Source organism: Triticum urartu, chromosome 5A (assembly GCF_056163025.1).
Source record: "Triticum urartu cultivar PI428250 chromosome 5A, HENAU_Tu73, whole genome shotgun sequence".
In the NCBI taxonomy this organism is placed as follows: domain Eukaryota; kingdom Viridiplantae; phylum Streptophyta; class Magnoliopsida; order Poales; family Poaceae; genus Triticum; species Triticum urartu.
The window spans coordinates 480,116,221-480,127,284 of NC_141877.1; the positions used below are offsets into that span (position 1 = coordinate 480,116,221).

General features: G+C 41.6%; 1 protein-coding gene, 1 long non-coding RNA gene and 2 pseudogenes across 2 annotated transcripts; 1 reads left to right on the top strand and 3 right to left on the bottom strand.

Moving 5' to 3' along the window:
- The first annotated feature begins 394 nt into the window (after positions 1–394).
- On the top strand, positions 395–1,933 carry LOC125556303 (uncharacterized; annotated as a pseudogene).
- A 741-nt stretch (positions 1,934–2,674) lies between these two features.
- LOC125556305 (uncharacterized) lies at positions 2,675–4,162 on the bottom strand. Its single transcript, XM_087522945.1, has 5 exons — positions 3,874–4,162; positions 3,409–3,784; positions 3,095–3,323; positions 2,947–3,022; positions 2,675–2,867 (listed from the first exon to the last, which is right to left on the bottom strand). Exons 2-5 carry the CDS (start codon positions 3,515–3,517, stop codon positions 2,712–2,714), a joined length of 570 nt encoding a protein of 189 aa, XP_087379071.1. The 5' UTR covers positions 3,518–3,784; positions 3,874–4,162; the 3' UTR covers positions 2,675–2,711.
- An 8-nt stretch (positions 4,163–4,170) lies between these two features.
- On the bottom strand, positions 4,171–7,946 carry LOC125556304 (uncharacterized). The gene is made up of 7 exons (XR_007305053.2): positions 7,730–7,946; positions 7,100–7,656; positions 6,582–7,010; positions 6,242–6,433; positions 6,022–6,147; positions 5,793–5,919; positions 4,171–4,330 (listed from the first exon to the last, which is right to left on the bottom strand). It is a non-coding gene; the product is annotated as an uncharacterized LOC125556304 (long non-coding RNA).
- Positions 7,947–9,022: 1,076 nt separating this feature from the next.
- On the bottom strand, positions 9,023–10,728 carry LOC147972117 (uncharacterized; annotated as a pseudogene).
- Positions 10,729–11,064: the final 336 nt, after the last annotated feature.

The following is an 11,064-nucleotide window of genomic DNA, read 5'->3' on the forward strand; positions in this document are numbered from 1 at the left end:
ATTGTTTCATTCTTAGGTTCCGTATATCTTTTGAATTTGATGCCAAACAGCTGCGGGCGTCAACCTGCTGCTGCGAACAAAATCTTCAAACAATAAGTGCACTCAAATATTCAGCTCGAAAGGCTCATCTGTACTCCCTCTGTCCCATAATATAAGAGTGTTTTTTTACACTAGTGTAGTGTCAAAAACATTCTTATATTATGGAACGGAGGGAGTACATAAATCTGTTAGAGTGCACTTCCAGCCTAGCTAAGCCTAAACCCGTCTATAGCGATAAGCCGAGCCAACGTACAATCGAAACGCACCATCGCCAGCGTTCCTGACTCGGATACGACGTACCACGCACGCGCGCCCTAATAAAAAGACCAAGAAACCACGCACGATCGTCCAACGCATCACCTCGCTAGTCGCTACCCCTCAAAAGATGGCCGGCTGGACCTCAATCCCGACTGGACCACACACGATCGTCCGACCGCCTGCCAGGCGACGCGGACCGGATCCACATCCATCAGGTATGCCCCCACTGGCGCGCATCCACTTCCCGGCTAGCCGCCTGCCCGTCCATGGATCGTCGCCGGCCGCGAACCATGGAGCCTGGTTGGCCCGGTCGGCGAACACTCGTTTTGGCTGCCCCTTGGCGGCCAACGGGTCTACATGGGCACGCCGGCGGGCCTACCATACTGCTGCGGCACGCCCCTTGGCTGGCTTGCTCTCATGGACAACCTGCAATCCCCAACGCGGTTCGTCCTCCGGGAGTCCCTCTCCGAAGCTGAGATCTTTCTGCCCTGTTTGCCCGCCGTTGTCCAAGTCTTCCTCTCTGGAGACCCGCTCACCTCGCCTGATTGGATGGCGATCGCAAGCCAGAAGCTCTACACTACTGGCACTTGCATGGGCCAGACACTCTTCTTCTGGCGGCCTGGAGATGCCGCATGGACTACGCAGCTCGAGCGGCCAAACGGCAGGATCGATAGCGCGGCATTCCATCAGGGGAAATTCTACTTCACCGAGGTCGGGTGGACCCTTCACGCCTATGATCTTGACAGCTCCCCTCCCAAGCTTGTCCGGAGCACGTACCTTTACAGTGCTCTGCGAGCGCGCCATGGATTTCGACAGTTCCCTGGCGGTGGCAGGCCGACGTGGTACGTGGTCGCATTCAATGGCGAGTTGCTGCTTGTTGTGATGTACCGGGCGCCCGACATAAAGGCTGTCGAAGTTTACCGCCCGGACTGGGCAGCGGAGCGCCTGGAGCTGCGGGACAAGGTGACGGATCTCGGCGAGTACTCGCTCTTCTTGGGCCGCGGTGACGCGTTTGCCCTCTGTGCAAAGGACTTTACTATGATCCGGAGAAATTGTGTCTACTTTGTAGAGCACGATACAGTCAAGCATCAAGATTGGGCTGTTGTGTTAGACTTGGGGTCAAATGTTTTCCAACAAATTCCATATCCCGGAGAGCAGATGGAGGGCGCCGGCAGAAGCAATCACTGGACGGCGTATTCATGGTTCTGTCCCAGAAGACCCTTCTTGAAGGGTGAAGCCCAGTAAGGTACTAGATCTTCACCGACCATCTTATTATATGAAAGTAACCGAATCAGTATTGGAGCAGCAACAGAGCTTCCCCTGTTTGAATGGTCTAAACACCACACCAACACCAACACGTATGTCTTGTCACTTCAGATCATCAACCTTATTCCTCCCATGAATCCTTGTTAAGAGCTGATTTATGATGGATATCACCATTGTAAAGTCGGATAATTCAGTGGACCACTACTTTGTATCTCTTTTTCTCTTACTACTAATAAAACTGTAATTATTCAGTCCGTTCGCAAGTTTGGTTCATTCTTTTTACTGGCAACACTAAGTGCCTTGTTCTGGTTGGACTAGCAGCTGTGTTATTGTCGGTCTGGAATACTAAAAACAGAGCATGCTTCCAACATACTCCCTCAGTCCCAAAAAGCTTGTCTTAGATTTGTCTAGATATGGTTAGATACATTTGTATCTAGATAAATCGAAGACAAGCTTTTTCGGACGGAGGTAATAGTTGTTAAACTGATGAGCCATTGGCTTCATAATAATTTGGTCTTCGCTGTGGTTAAAGGAGGAGATGCAAAATCTGCTGCTGCTGTTGGGAACAAAGTTGTTTGGAGTAGGTGGCAAGGGAGGTGTTTAATGAAGCAAATGTACGATACAAAGACTAATCTATTAAGGGTGGTGCTGTAACCGAAGGAATTGCGTTCTTTGTTGAAGATTGCTGGTGCTTCTTCTGGCAACACAGTACTACTATTTGTTTCCCTTGTTTCGGCTCCTTGCTAGCCTGATGTTTTGGGCAGCTAGCTGATATGTGAGTATAGCTTTTGACAGCTTTTACTGAGACTAGTAAGCGTGCACATGCAACGCACGTATCCTAATCTTACTACAATAAAAATATGAACTCCGTCTTATGTTTTTACCTGGACATTTAAATGCATGTCACGGCCAATGATTCCAAAATAGTAATTTATTTTAGATCAAGTCATTGGTCCTGTTTGACGGGTGAAAGACTTTCATTATTGAAATGTTGTGATCCCAAAATTCCAAAAATAAAATGAAAAAAATCACGCATGTAACACAAGACCAAAACACATGTCTTCAAATAGAAATAAATGATCACATAAATATATTGTAAATGTTACTTATTACAAAAATACTTAAAAATAACAACTAAGCAACATTATCTAGTAATCATTATTTGATGATGATCCTCTCTGGAAGGTCCATCTTTTGATACGATCTATAATGGTTCGTTCTAAGACTGGGATATTGTTTAGAACTTCATTCTCTTCATACTTCAAAATATGAACCAAAAATCGCTTCCTCAGTTCAAAATCATCCTACATATGCATTATATAACAATGTTATTTGAAACACATGAGTAATGTGTGTAGAAATGAGCATGGTGGCAATACTTACCTTGGGTACCGGAAAATGTAGCGTCTCATCGTGCCATGAGTGCATTAAATTGAAAACCAAATAATCAGACATGGGACTGCATGTATGAAATGTTACATGTGAGTTGAATGAATCAATTAAGATTGTGATGTATTGACAAGATTCTTACCCGTATGGGTTTGTGGGAACATTAGGAACTTTGCATCCCCATATTAAAATGTCATCCTTGAAGGCAGGGTTTGCAACTTGGAGTGCAAGGTTTAGATCATTGGCCATAGTTTTAAATATATGCTTTCCGAAAGTAGGTATTGAAAGCGGGTCCAGAATAGAAACAACCTTTTTATGTTGGTCCAAGACGAACAATAAAAATAACCCAAGAATATCACAAGGCAATAAAATCTACAATGATGCATGCATTCAGAAATACATCAATCATTATCATTCATTAAAACTAAATAAACAATAATTTTGAATTCAAATCTTACCGTATCACATTCTGAGATATGATACTCATTGCTGTCAGGCCAGTTATCAAACAGTTGTGCCGACATAGCAATGTCCATACCGTCACGATGACTTGGGATTCGTGCATAGTGGGACATGGACTACAATAATGTAAGAAAACATTAGTAGAATTGAGGCAAAATGTAAAATGTGATTAAAATAACTTACACAGAATCATAGATCCATATAGTGCACTGGCACATCTCTAGCAAGCTGGGCATCGTGGCATGCTAGTATCCTCACAGCCATGTTAAAACAATCGGCATCCATGTACTCATCATATTTTAATATGTTCTTTAATTGTCTCAGGTTTAAACTAATAGGATAAGGTTGAGAGCTTTTCACCCATTCGCTCCTGTGTAATGGGAATTCATGTCAATTATAATTATACAAGAGTAATAGTTTATTAGAAATAAATATAAACTGAAAAAAAACGTGTCTTACTCTAGCAACGGGATATCATCAACCATGCTGATGAACAAGCAAAGTTCATCTATTAAGTTGTCGTTTGTTGGAGTGACAAACGGTGAAAGGATAAATGATTGCGACATGAGCTCAACTTGTGACGATGAGTTGGATGCTCTCGGTTTGTTAGGAGGTCTTTCAACAATCATACAATCGTTGGGATCCGTGTTGGTTTCATCATCATCCATGTCTCGGTTTCTTATATTGTCATCATTGAATTCCGAGTCGACTAAAATGACAGCTAATTTTGTTCTAAAATCTGTCATATAAACCTAAAGTGAAGTAGTAATAATAAGACTTAGTTTTCAAATAATGACACAACATGAAATAATTAGTATCATGATACGATGCAAGATATACCTGTTCGAGAGTGTCGGACAAACTATCTTCCGTGAAGTACTCCATATAATTTAACATCCAGAGACCACAAGATGACCTGGATGATAGGAATATTGATGTGATTAATAACAAAGATATTAATAAAAAATATTAGTATTATAAAATGATGATGATTGAACCACACAGTCATACTGGAGATGGTCGATTAAAAAGAATTTAACAACATTTGCTGCTAATATAAATGAAATGAGCAAAAGGGCTATGAACAAAAGAATTGAATTTGTGAACGCATAATTTTTAATATAAATCGAATGAACAAAAGGGTTATCAATAAAAAATGAATTTATAGACGCATCATTTTTTTAGAGGACCAATATAATTATTACTTCACCAAATGGGTTCATATAAAATTTAATTCAGATTTCACTCGTGCGTTGACAAGTAACCAGAGAAACACAAGCAGCAGCTGAGAAGTAAAATAAAAAGAAAGAGCACCGGTTGCACTTCGCTTTCTCCACTGTGAGACCGTGAGACACAGGAAGTCATCACTTCATTTTTCTTTCTCCACTCGTCACTTTGCTTTCTCCGCCAACCCCGCGGATCTTCCCTAGATCGGTTCTGCCGCCGCCATCCTACTGCCCCAAAGCAGATCGAGATGCGAGCTGCTGGACACGATGTGGGAGGAGGCATCTCAAATTGGACCGAGATTCAGTGTGTTGACGCTTCCGCCGCAATCATCGCCCCTCGTGCTTGGCTCACATAGTCGCTCCAGGAAGGGGTTCACAGCTCGCATACGTGCTTAGTTGCTGAAGGTATGCTGTTCAATTAGATGTTATTAGTGCACCTACGGTTATCAGTGGGGATTTAGTCAGGTGACATTTTTTATTTATGGATTTGTATTCTGGGTGGCTTAATTTGTCACGATCAGCTATCTATAATTGATGTCGAGTCGTTGCTTTTTGTGGCAGTTGCTTGATTTGTGTGGTATTCTCATGTTGTAATGTCACATTATTACTGGCACTAAGTAACTGAGAGTTCTAGGGTAACAACCAAGTTGATATCTGTATAGTTTGTATCAGAAATACATGTGACTACATCATTTGACATCTTTCCTTTGCTGATGCTTATGCCATTGTATGCACAACAGGCGCCTTCGCCACATTGTCATTCATATGTGAGATGTTTCTCTATGTTGGCATGGATGATATAGTGTAGTGGAAGATTGTTAGTGAAACGCATATAGGTATGCCATCTATCTGCTTCTTTCCATGTGTGTAGTAACATATTTGTTGTTCAAATCCAGAAATTGTAACACATTTTCTATACTATATGCAGCCCAATGAAATCTATCGCCTCGAGCTCCATTATTTAGACTAGATGTCATGAGAGGTGTTGTGTCAATTGCATTGGCATACAATAAGGTAAAGAATTGCATTGACATACCAGATCTGTTGATGAAATGTCCTTCAGGAATGCTATGTAGTGATAAAGCAAACATAATAGCATACCAAATGTGCCCTGTTAAGCATAAATGTTCTGAGTTATATTAGGAGGCGTACCCATCCGTTTGAAGACCGCTATTAATATATTCTTCTCTTTTCCATGTTGTAACATCTAGATTAGTCCACTTGTCGGATTTTAATTCCATGTGCTTGGATGCATATTTGAATAAATCCTCTAGTCCTTCTAGCCGTTGTACCAACAAATGGAAAAAGTATAAGCATCACAAGCAAGAAATAAGAAAAAAAAGCTTGTAGAAACGATGGGGCAGTAGGACTAAGGACTAACCGTATCAATGAGGTCCTTGCAGTTCATGTATGGGCCTAGCGAGTCGAGCACTTGAACACATTGTTTTTTGGCATTTATAACACATAGGTACTAGTGAACGTCGTCCATGTTTATTGGAATGTGTATCTGAAGAAAATGATTATTTTAGTTGTACTCGTATGTGGACGAATTGGTCGTTCTCGCTGTAATTCATAGAAATATGTAGAAAACTAAGACTAACCATATCATTTTCCAAATACGCTTTGGCTCTGTGTAATACCCATGCTGGTGCAGCATCCGTGTCATCTGAGGGCAGATAGCTACCGATCTTTATCATCTTAGAGATGCATGCATTCTCTAAGAACACGGTTCCACCTGACCTTACTTGTAGATGCTCCGTAGCAGTCATGCAATTTATGTACGTATTTATTACCTACAATTAAAAGTATACATAGTATATTAGATGACACATACTCATAATCAAATAGTATCTTCCTGTCCTAATGCGATAATAATAATAATAATAATAATAATAATAATAATAATAATAATAATAATAATAATAATAATAATATACTTACTTCGTCGCCAACCCATTCTCCGGGAGTTAGAAGAGATAGTAAATGTCTTTTTTTCAGAAATGTGTCGCCGATGCTCACTAAATTTCTTTCTTTGCTGGTTTCGGATCTGATATTTTGTATAACGGACCAATCATCGCCAGTGCAGGCATAATCTGTCATGATGGCCATGATAACATTTAATGATAATGAACACAAAAACAATAATGTAGCAGTACAAGGACATTGAAGGTTTTGTTCTGTGCCTTGTGGAGAAACAACATAGTCTCGTGCTATCTTAGGCTTGTTATGCCGTCGTATATGTTTCTTTATATGCACGAGCATTGTTAGCTTGTCCTCTATAGTTTGAAGACCTTCCGTGCCGGGTGTTTGTGCCAATTCCTTGTCCTCATTTACCACCATTTGTTGACTTGTTTCATTGTGGGTTAATTTCTGAGAACAATATTAAAAGAATTACCCATATGCAGGATATAATATAATTAGAATGATTTTGGAAGAAATAGTTGGAAAGGGGAAGCCACCTGTGTATGTTCAGAATATTTGGCCTCTCTGTTTGCTATGTTTTCATCAAGAATAGGTGTATATTCTGAGCTCTTCATGCAATTACTTTCCTCCACTTCATTATTGTTCAGTATTTCACTTGATTCGTCATCGCTCGGTAGCTGAAACACGTGGTAGTACAATATTGTAATAGAGAGAATATCTTTTTATATGATATTGTACTAATATATTACAAACTGACCTGTGGCATTTTAATTGAATAGTAATGACATGTGGAAAGAAAACTTGCCTCTGTCGATTCGGGGATTGTACCTCCAGCCTTGGTTATGACAGCATCAAAAAGCATGTTTTGTGGACCCTTCGTAATGGACTCTTGTGTAGCCTTTGTGGACTTGGGATCTGTATCCTCTTGTACGGTTATCACCTCTTCAATCTGCATATTCTCTGTATCCTCCATTGTAGATTCTTCTTGTATCACCTCTGCCGACTCAGTGTTTGTATCCTCGTCTTTCTTTATCTCCTCTTCAATCTGCATATTATTTATATCCTCATCCTTTGCTACCTTGTTGATGTTTTCCTGAAAACCCAAGCATGACACTTTTAGATAGGAAACCTTGCATAGGAAGAACAGAGATATAATATGTTATTACCGTGTCGATAGCATGGACAATAGTACCGGATCTGGTTGGAGATTGACCCGCATGGGGCACCGGTGATGGTGGAGCAGACATGGACGATGATGGTGCTTCACCAAGGGCAGATGTATGCGGCTTGGTGGAGAGACTTGTCGTGGAGGTAGCACCAAGGGCAGATGTGTGTGGCAAGGTGGAGAGACTTGTCGTGGAGGTATGTTGGGATGCGGCTGAGAGTTCGCGAGGGAGGATGGAGGAGAGGTCGAAAGTAATGGTATGTCGCAATATAAGGAAGAATCGTGAGAGAAAGGAAACTACTATCGCGATAATTGGGGACTCCTGATTGCTATCATCCCCGGATTTATCTGAGGCCCCACTTTTTTTATACCCCCCACACAAAATTATGGAGTTATTTTCGTAGTACACTTTATATGCATAAATATTGGGTTTGGCCCACCTTCCTTGTGTAATTCAGAAAAGGCACAGCCTTTAAATATTTGAGAAACTTATTTTTCCGTTTCATTTGAAATTAAGGTGATGTATGGTGGTTGCGTTCTTGTACATGAGCTTGCGACTGGGGGGACTACCAACAGGCATACCTGCTATGTGTTGGTGATGAGCAAGCCAGCCAAGGGGGAAATCAGTGAAGAGGTGAAGAAGAAGCTGGTTTGATGCATGTTGGAAGAGGTATTCTCGTACAGTGTGGTTATCCATCATTTTAGCCTGTTACATACCTTATCTTCTTTTCTGAACACTGTACGCTATATTATTTTCAATTTTCTTTTTCTGAAAAAGAAAGCATGTGAGCTCGTGTGCTATAGATCCGGGAACGGCATATGTGCAAGATAGTAGTAATAACGCCTTTTAACTTCAATATATTACAGAAATCTCATCGACTTTTCCAGTTTTCATTACAAATATATCATAGCGCATAGCACTTAGGTGTTGAAGAATATCTTTTAACAGAACAGAATTCGGAAGGATAAATTTAGCTAGTACAGAATACAACAAAAAGTGTTCCTTATTATGGATGATCTGACACCATGTCGTAGCATCATTCCACCATGTTCTTCTCTTCCAAATAGGTTTACAAGTTGGGACATGTGGAGACCAATAACCACAGCAAAGCCTCAATTCTCCTGAACACGAAATATTTGTCAAACCTGAATCAACAAAAACTGTGAAGTGATTAGTGCATGACATGACATACGGCTACAAGGATGATAAGCTTGTAAGAAGCCGCTTACATAAGTTGGTTTTGAAAGTGACATAGTAGGTGAAAAGAAATAATAATGGAATAATGCACCTACCTCATTTCTCCAAAACATATCTGTAGACAATGTTCTTGGTGCTTTTCCCGGATTTATCAACACCTTTGTTTGGCTTGGCCAAAATCCGCGTCGTCTCTCTCGACACTCCTCTTGACAATGCAACATAGAGCTGACCATCTGAGAATACTGGCTCGGGAAGGTAAATGCCGACATTTGGGATGGTCTGACCCTGTGCCTTGTTAATTGTCATCGCAAAACTCAGGTGGATGGGGAACTGTTTTCTCTTAAGTTTGAAAGGAAGTGAGATGTCCTCCGAGGGCGACATAGGGATCCTAGGTATAAACACCCTCTTTCCAGCATGCTGACCACCAACAATCTCCGCATCAATTGCATTATCCTGAAAGGCTCTGATCATAAGCCGTGTTCCATTGCATAGGCCATTATGAGGGTCGAGGTTCCGGAGCAGAATGACCGGGCAGTTGACCTTTAATTTCAAAACATGAGGGGGCAAGCCATTTGGTGTGATCGAGTTCAAAAAATCAATTGTGTAATTATTCTGCAGGTCATCCTCGATTGAGTCAAAACTATGGTATAACTTTTCTTCGCCTGGAAACCTGGAGATCATCTTGTCATTCAGGTCATCGACATGATCGTTCTTGGTCGAAAGAATAGCACGTGCACTCATGTACTCTCTCGATCTTGCATTGGCCTGCAAAGATGGGAAGACATTTTCGATGAGCATGTTAATAGCTTTTTCATCATCGGTATAGCCAATGACAATGTCGTCAGGGAGACGGACATAATCGTCGCCAATTGTCTCTTCAGTTCCATTGCCTATCCTTAGTAGGTATTCTGAGAACCAAGGATCAGCCTGTGCCTGCATATTGCGCGTGAGACGTACCTTGCGGGTCTTCTCCCAAAGATAGGATCTCAGAAGCGTAGCATCCGTGATCTGTGCTCTTGTCCCACGTGTCACAACGGGTAGGACTTGCCTGAAATCACCACCAAAGACAACAACCTTTCCTCCAAACGGCAAAGAACATTCCATTATATCCTGTAGTGATCTATCAAGCGTCTCAACTGCTTGTCGTTTTGTCATAGCGACTTTGTCCCAAATTATCAAGGATGCCTGTCTAAGCAACTCTGCTGTACCACTCTGTTTTGTAAAACCACACATACTGTTGTCAGTGAGCTTGATTGGAATTTTGAATCGGGAGTGTGCTGTCTGTCCTCCAGGCATTATCGATGCTGCAATACCAGATGTAGCAGTTGCGATTGCTATTTGGCTCATGGAACGCACCTTTGCAAGCAATGCCTTGTACAGGTATGTCTTCCCAGTGCCTCCTGGACCATCAACAAAGAATATCTGTCTTTTTTGTTCATCACATGATCAATTATGTCATTGAAACTAGCTAGCTGCTCATTGTTCAAACTGCTAAATAGATCTAGATGTTCTTTGTCCGCAGTGATCTGCCTCTCCTCTGTTACCTCTCTGTACTCACTATCATAAGAACCATCGGTCTCAACCAGATCCGGAAGTCCATAGCTTTTAATATCCTTTCCCATGGATTGCAACATATCCCTAATATCTCGAAGGACCATCTGCTCAAGTACTGATTCGTTGGATTCATTACGGCGGTAGTCCTCACACATTGATGGTAGATGTTTCTCCCACAATTGTCGGATTCCTGTTGCCTCGCAAAATACCAATATAGTCGCAAACAACCGTCTTAGGGCACAAGGCATCTGAAATGTGGCTGCCTCTGTCATGCAATCATCAAGAGTCTTGTCGTGCTCAATGAGGCCTAGGTGCTCACATGCCTCTCTGAAGGAAGTGCATAGGTTGCCATTTACTGTTTTTAAATCATCAAATGAAGTGGCACCTCGGACATGACTTAGCAGCACACGCAAGTAGTACCTCTCTCCTTCAGCAGGGTGTGCATAGACAAGTCTTCCAATCTGTGATCTGTTATTTCTTCTCTTCTGCCACTTCTTTTTTCCAGCTATCCATCTATAATGCTCTGGAAACTCTATGTACAACAATTTCCATGCTTGCGGATTTCTCCGGTTCATCTCAAAGTA

Bases quoted from the DNA above. Each gene is read 5' to 3' on its own strand.
- LOC125556305 (XM_087522945.1), bottom strand. From the start codon at position 3,517: ATGCACGAATCCCAAGTCATCGTGACGGTATGGACATTGCTATGTCGG. The intron at 3,324-3,408 runs AAGATTTGAATT...CATCATTGTAGA, and splicing joins ATCTCAGAATGTGATACGGT to TTTTATTGCCTTGTGATATT. The intron at 3,023-3,094 runs GTAAGAATCTTG...TCATACATGCAG, and splicing joins GTTCCCACAAACCCATACGG to TCCCATGTCTGATTATTTGG.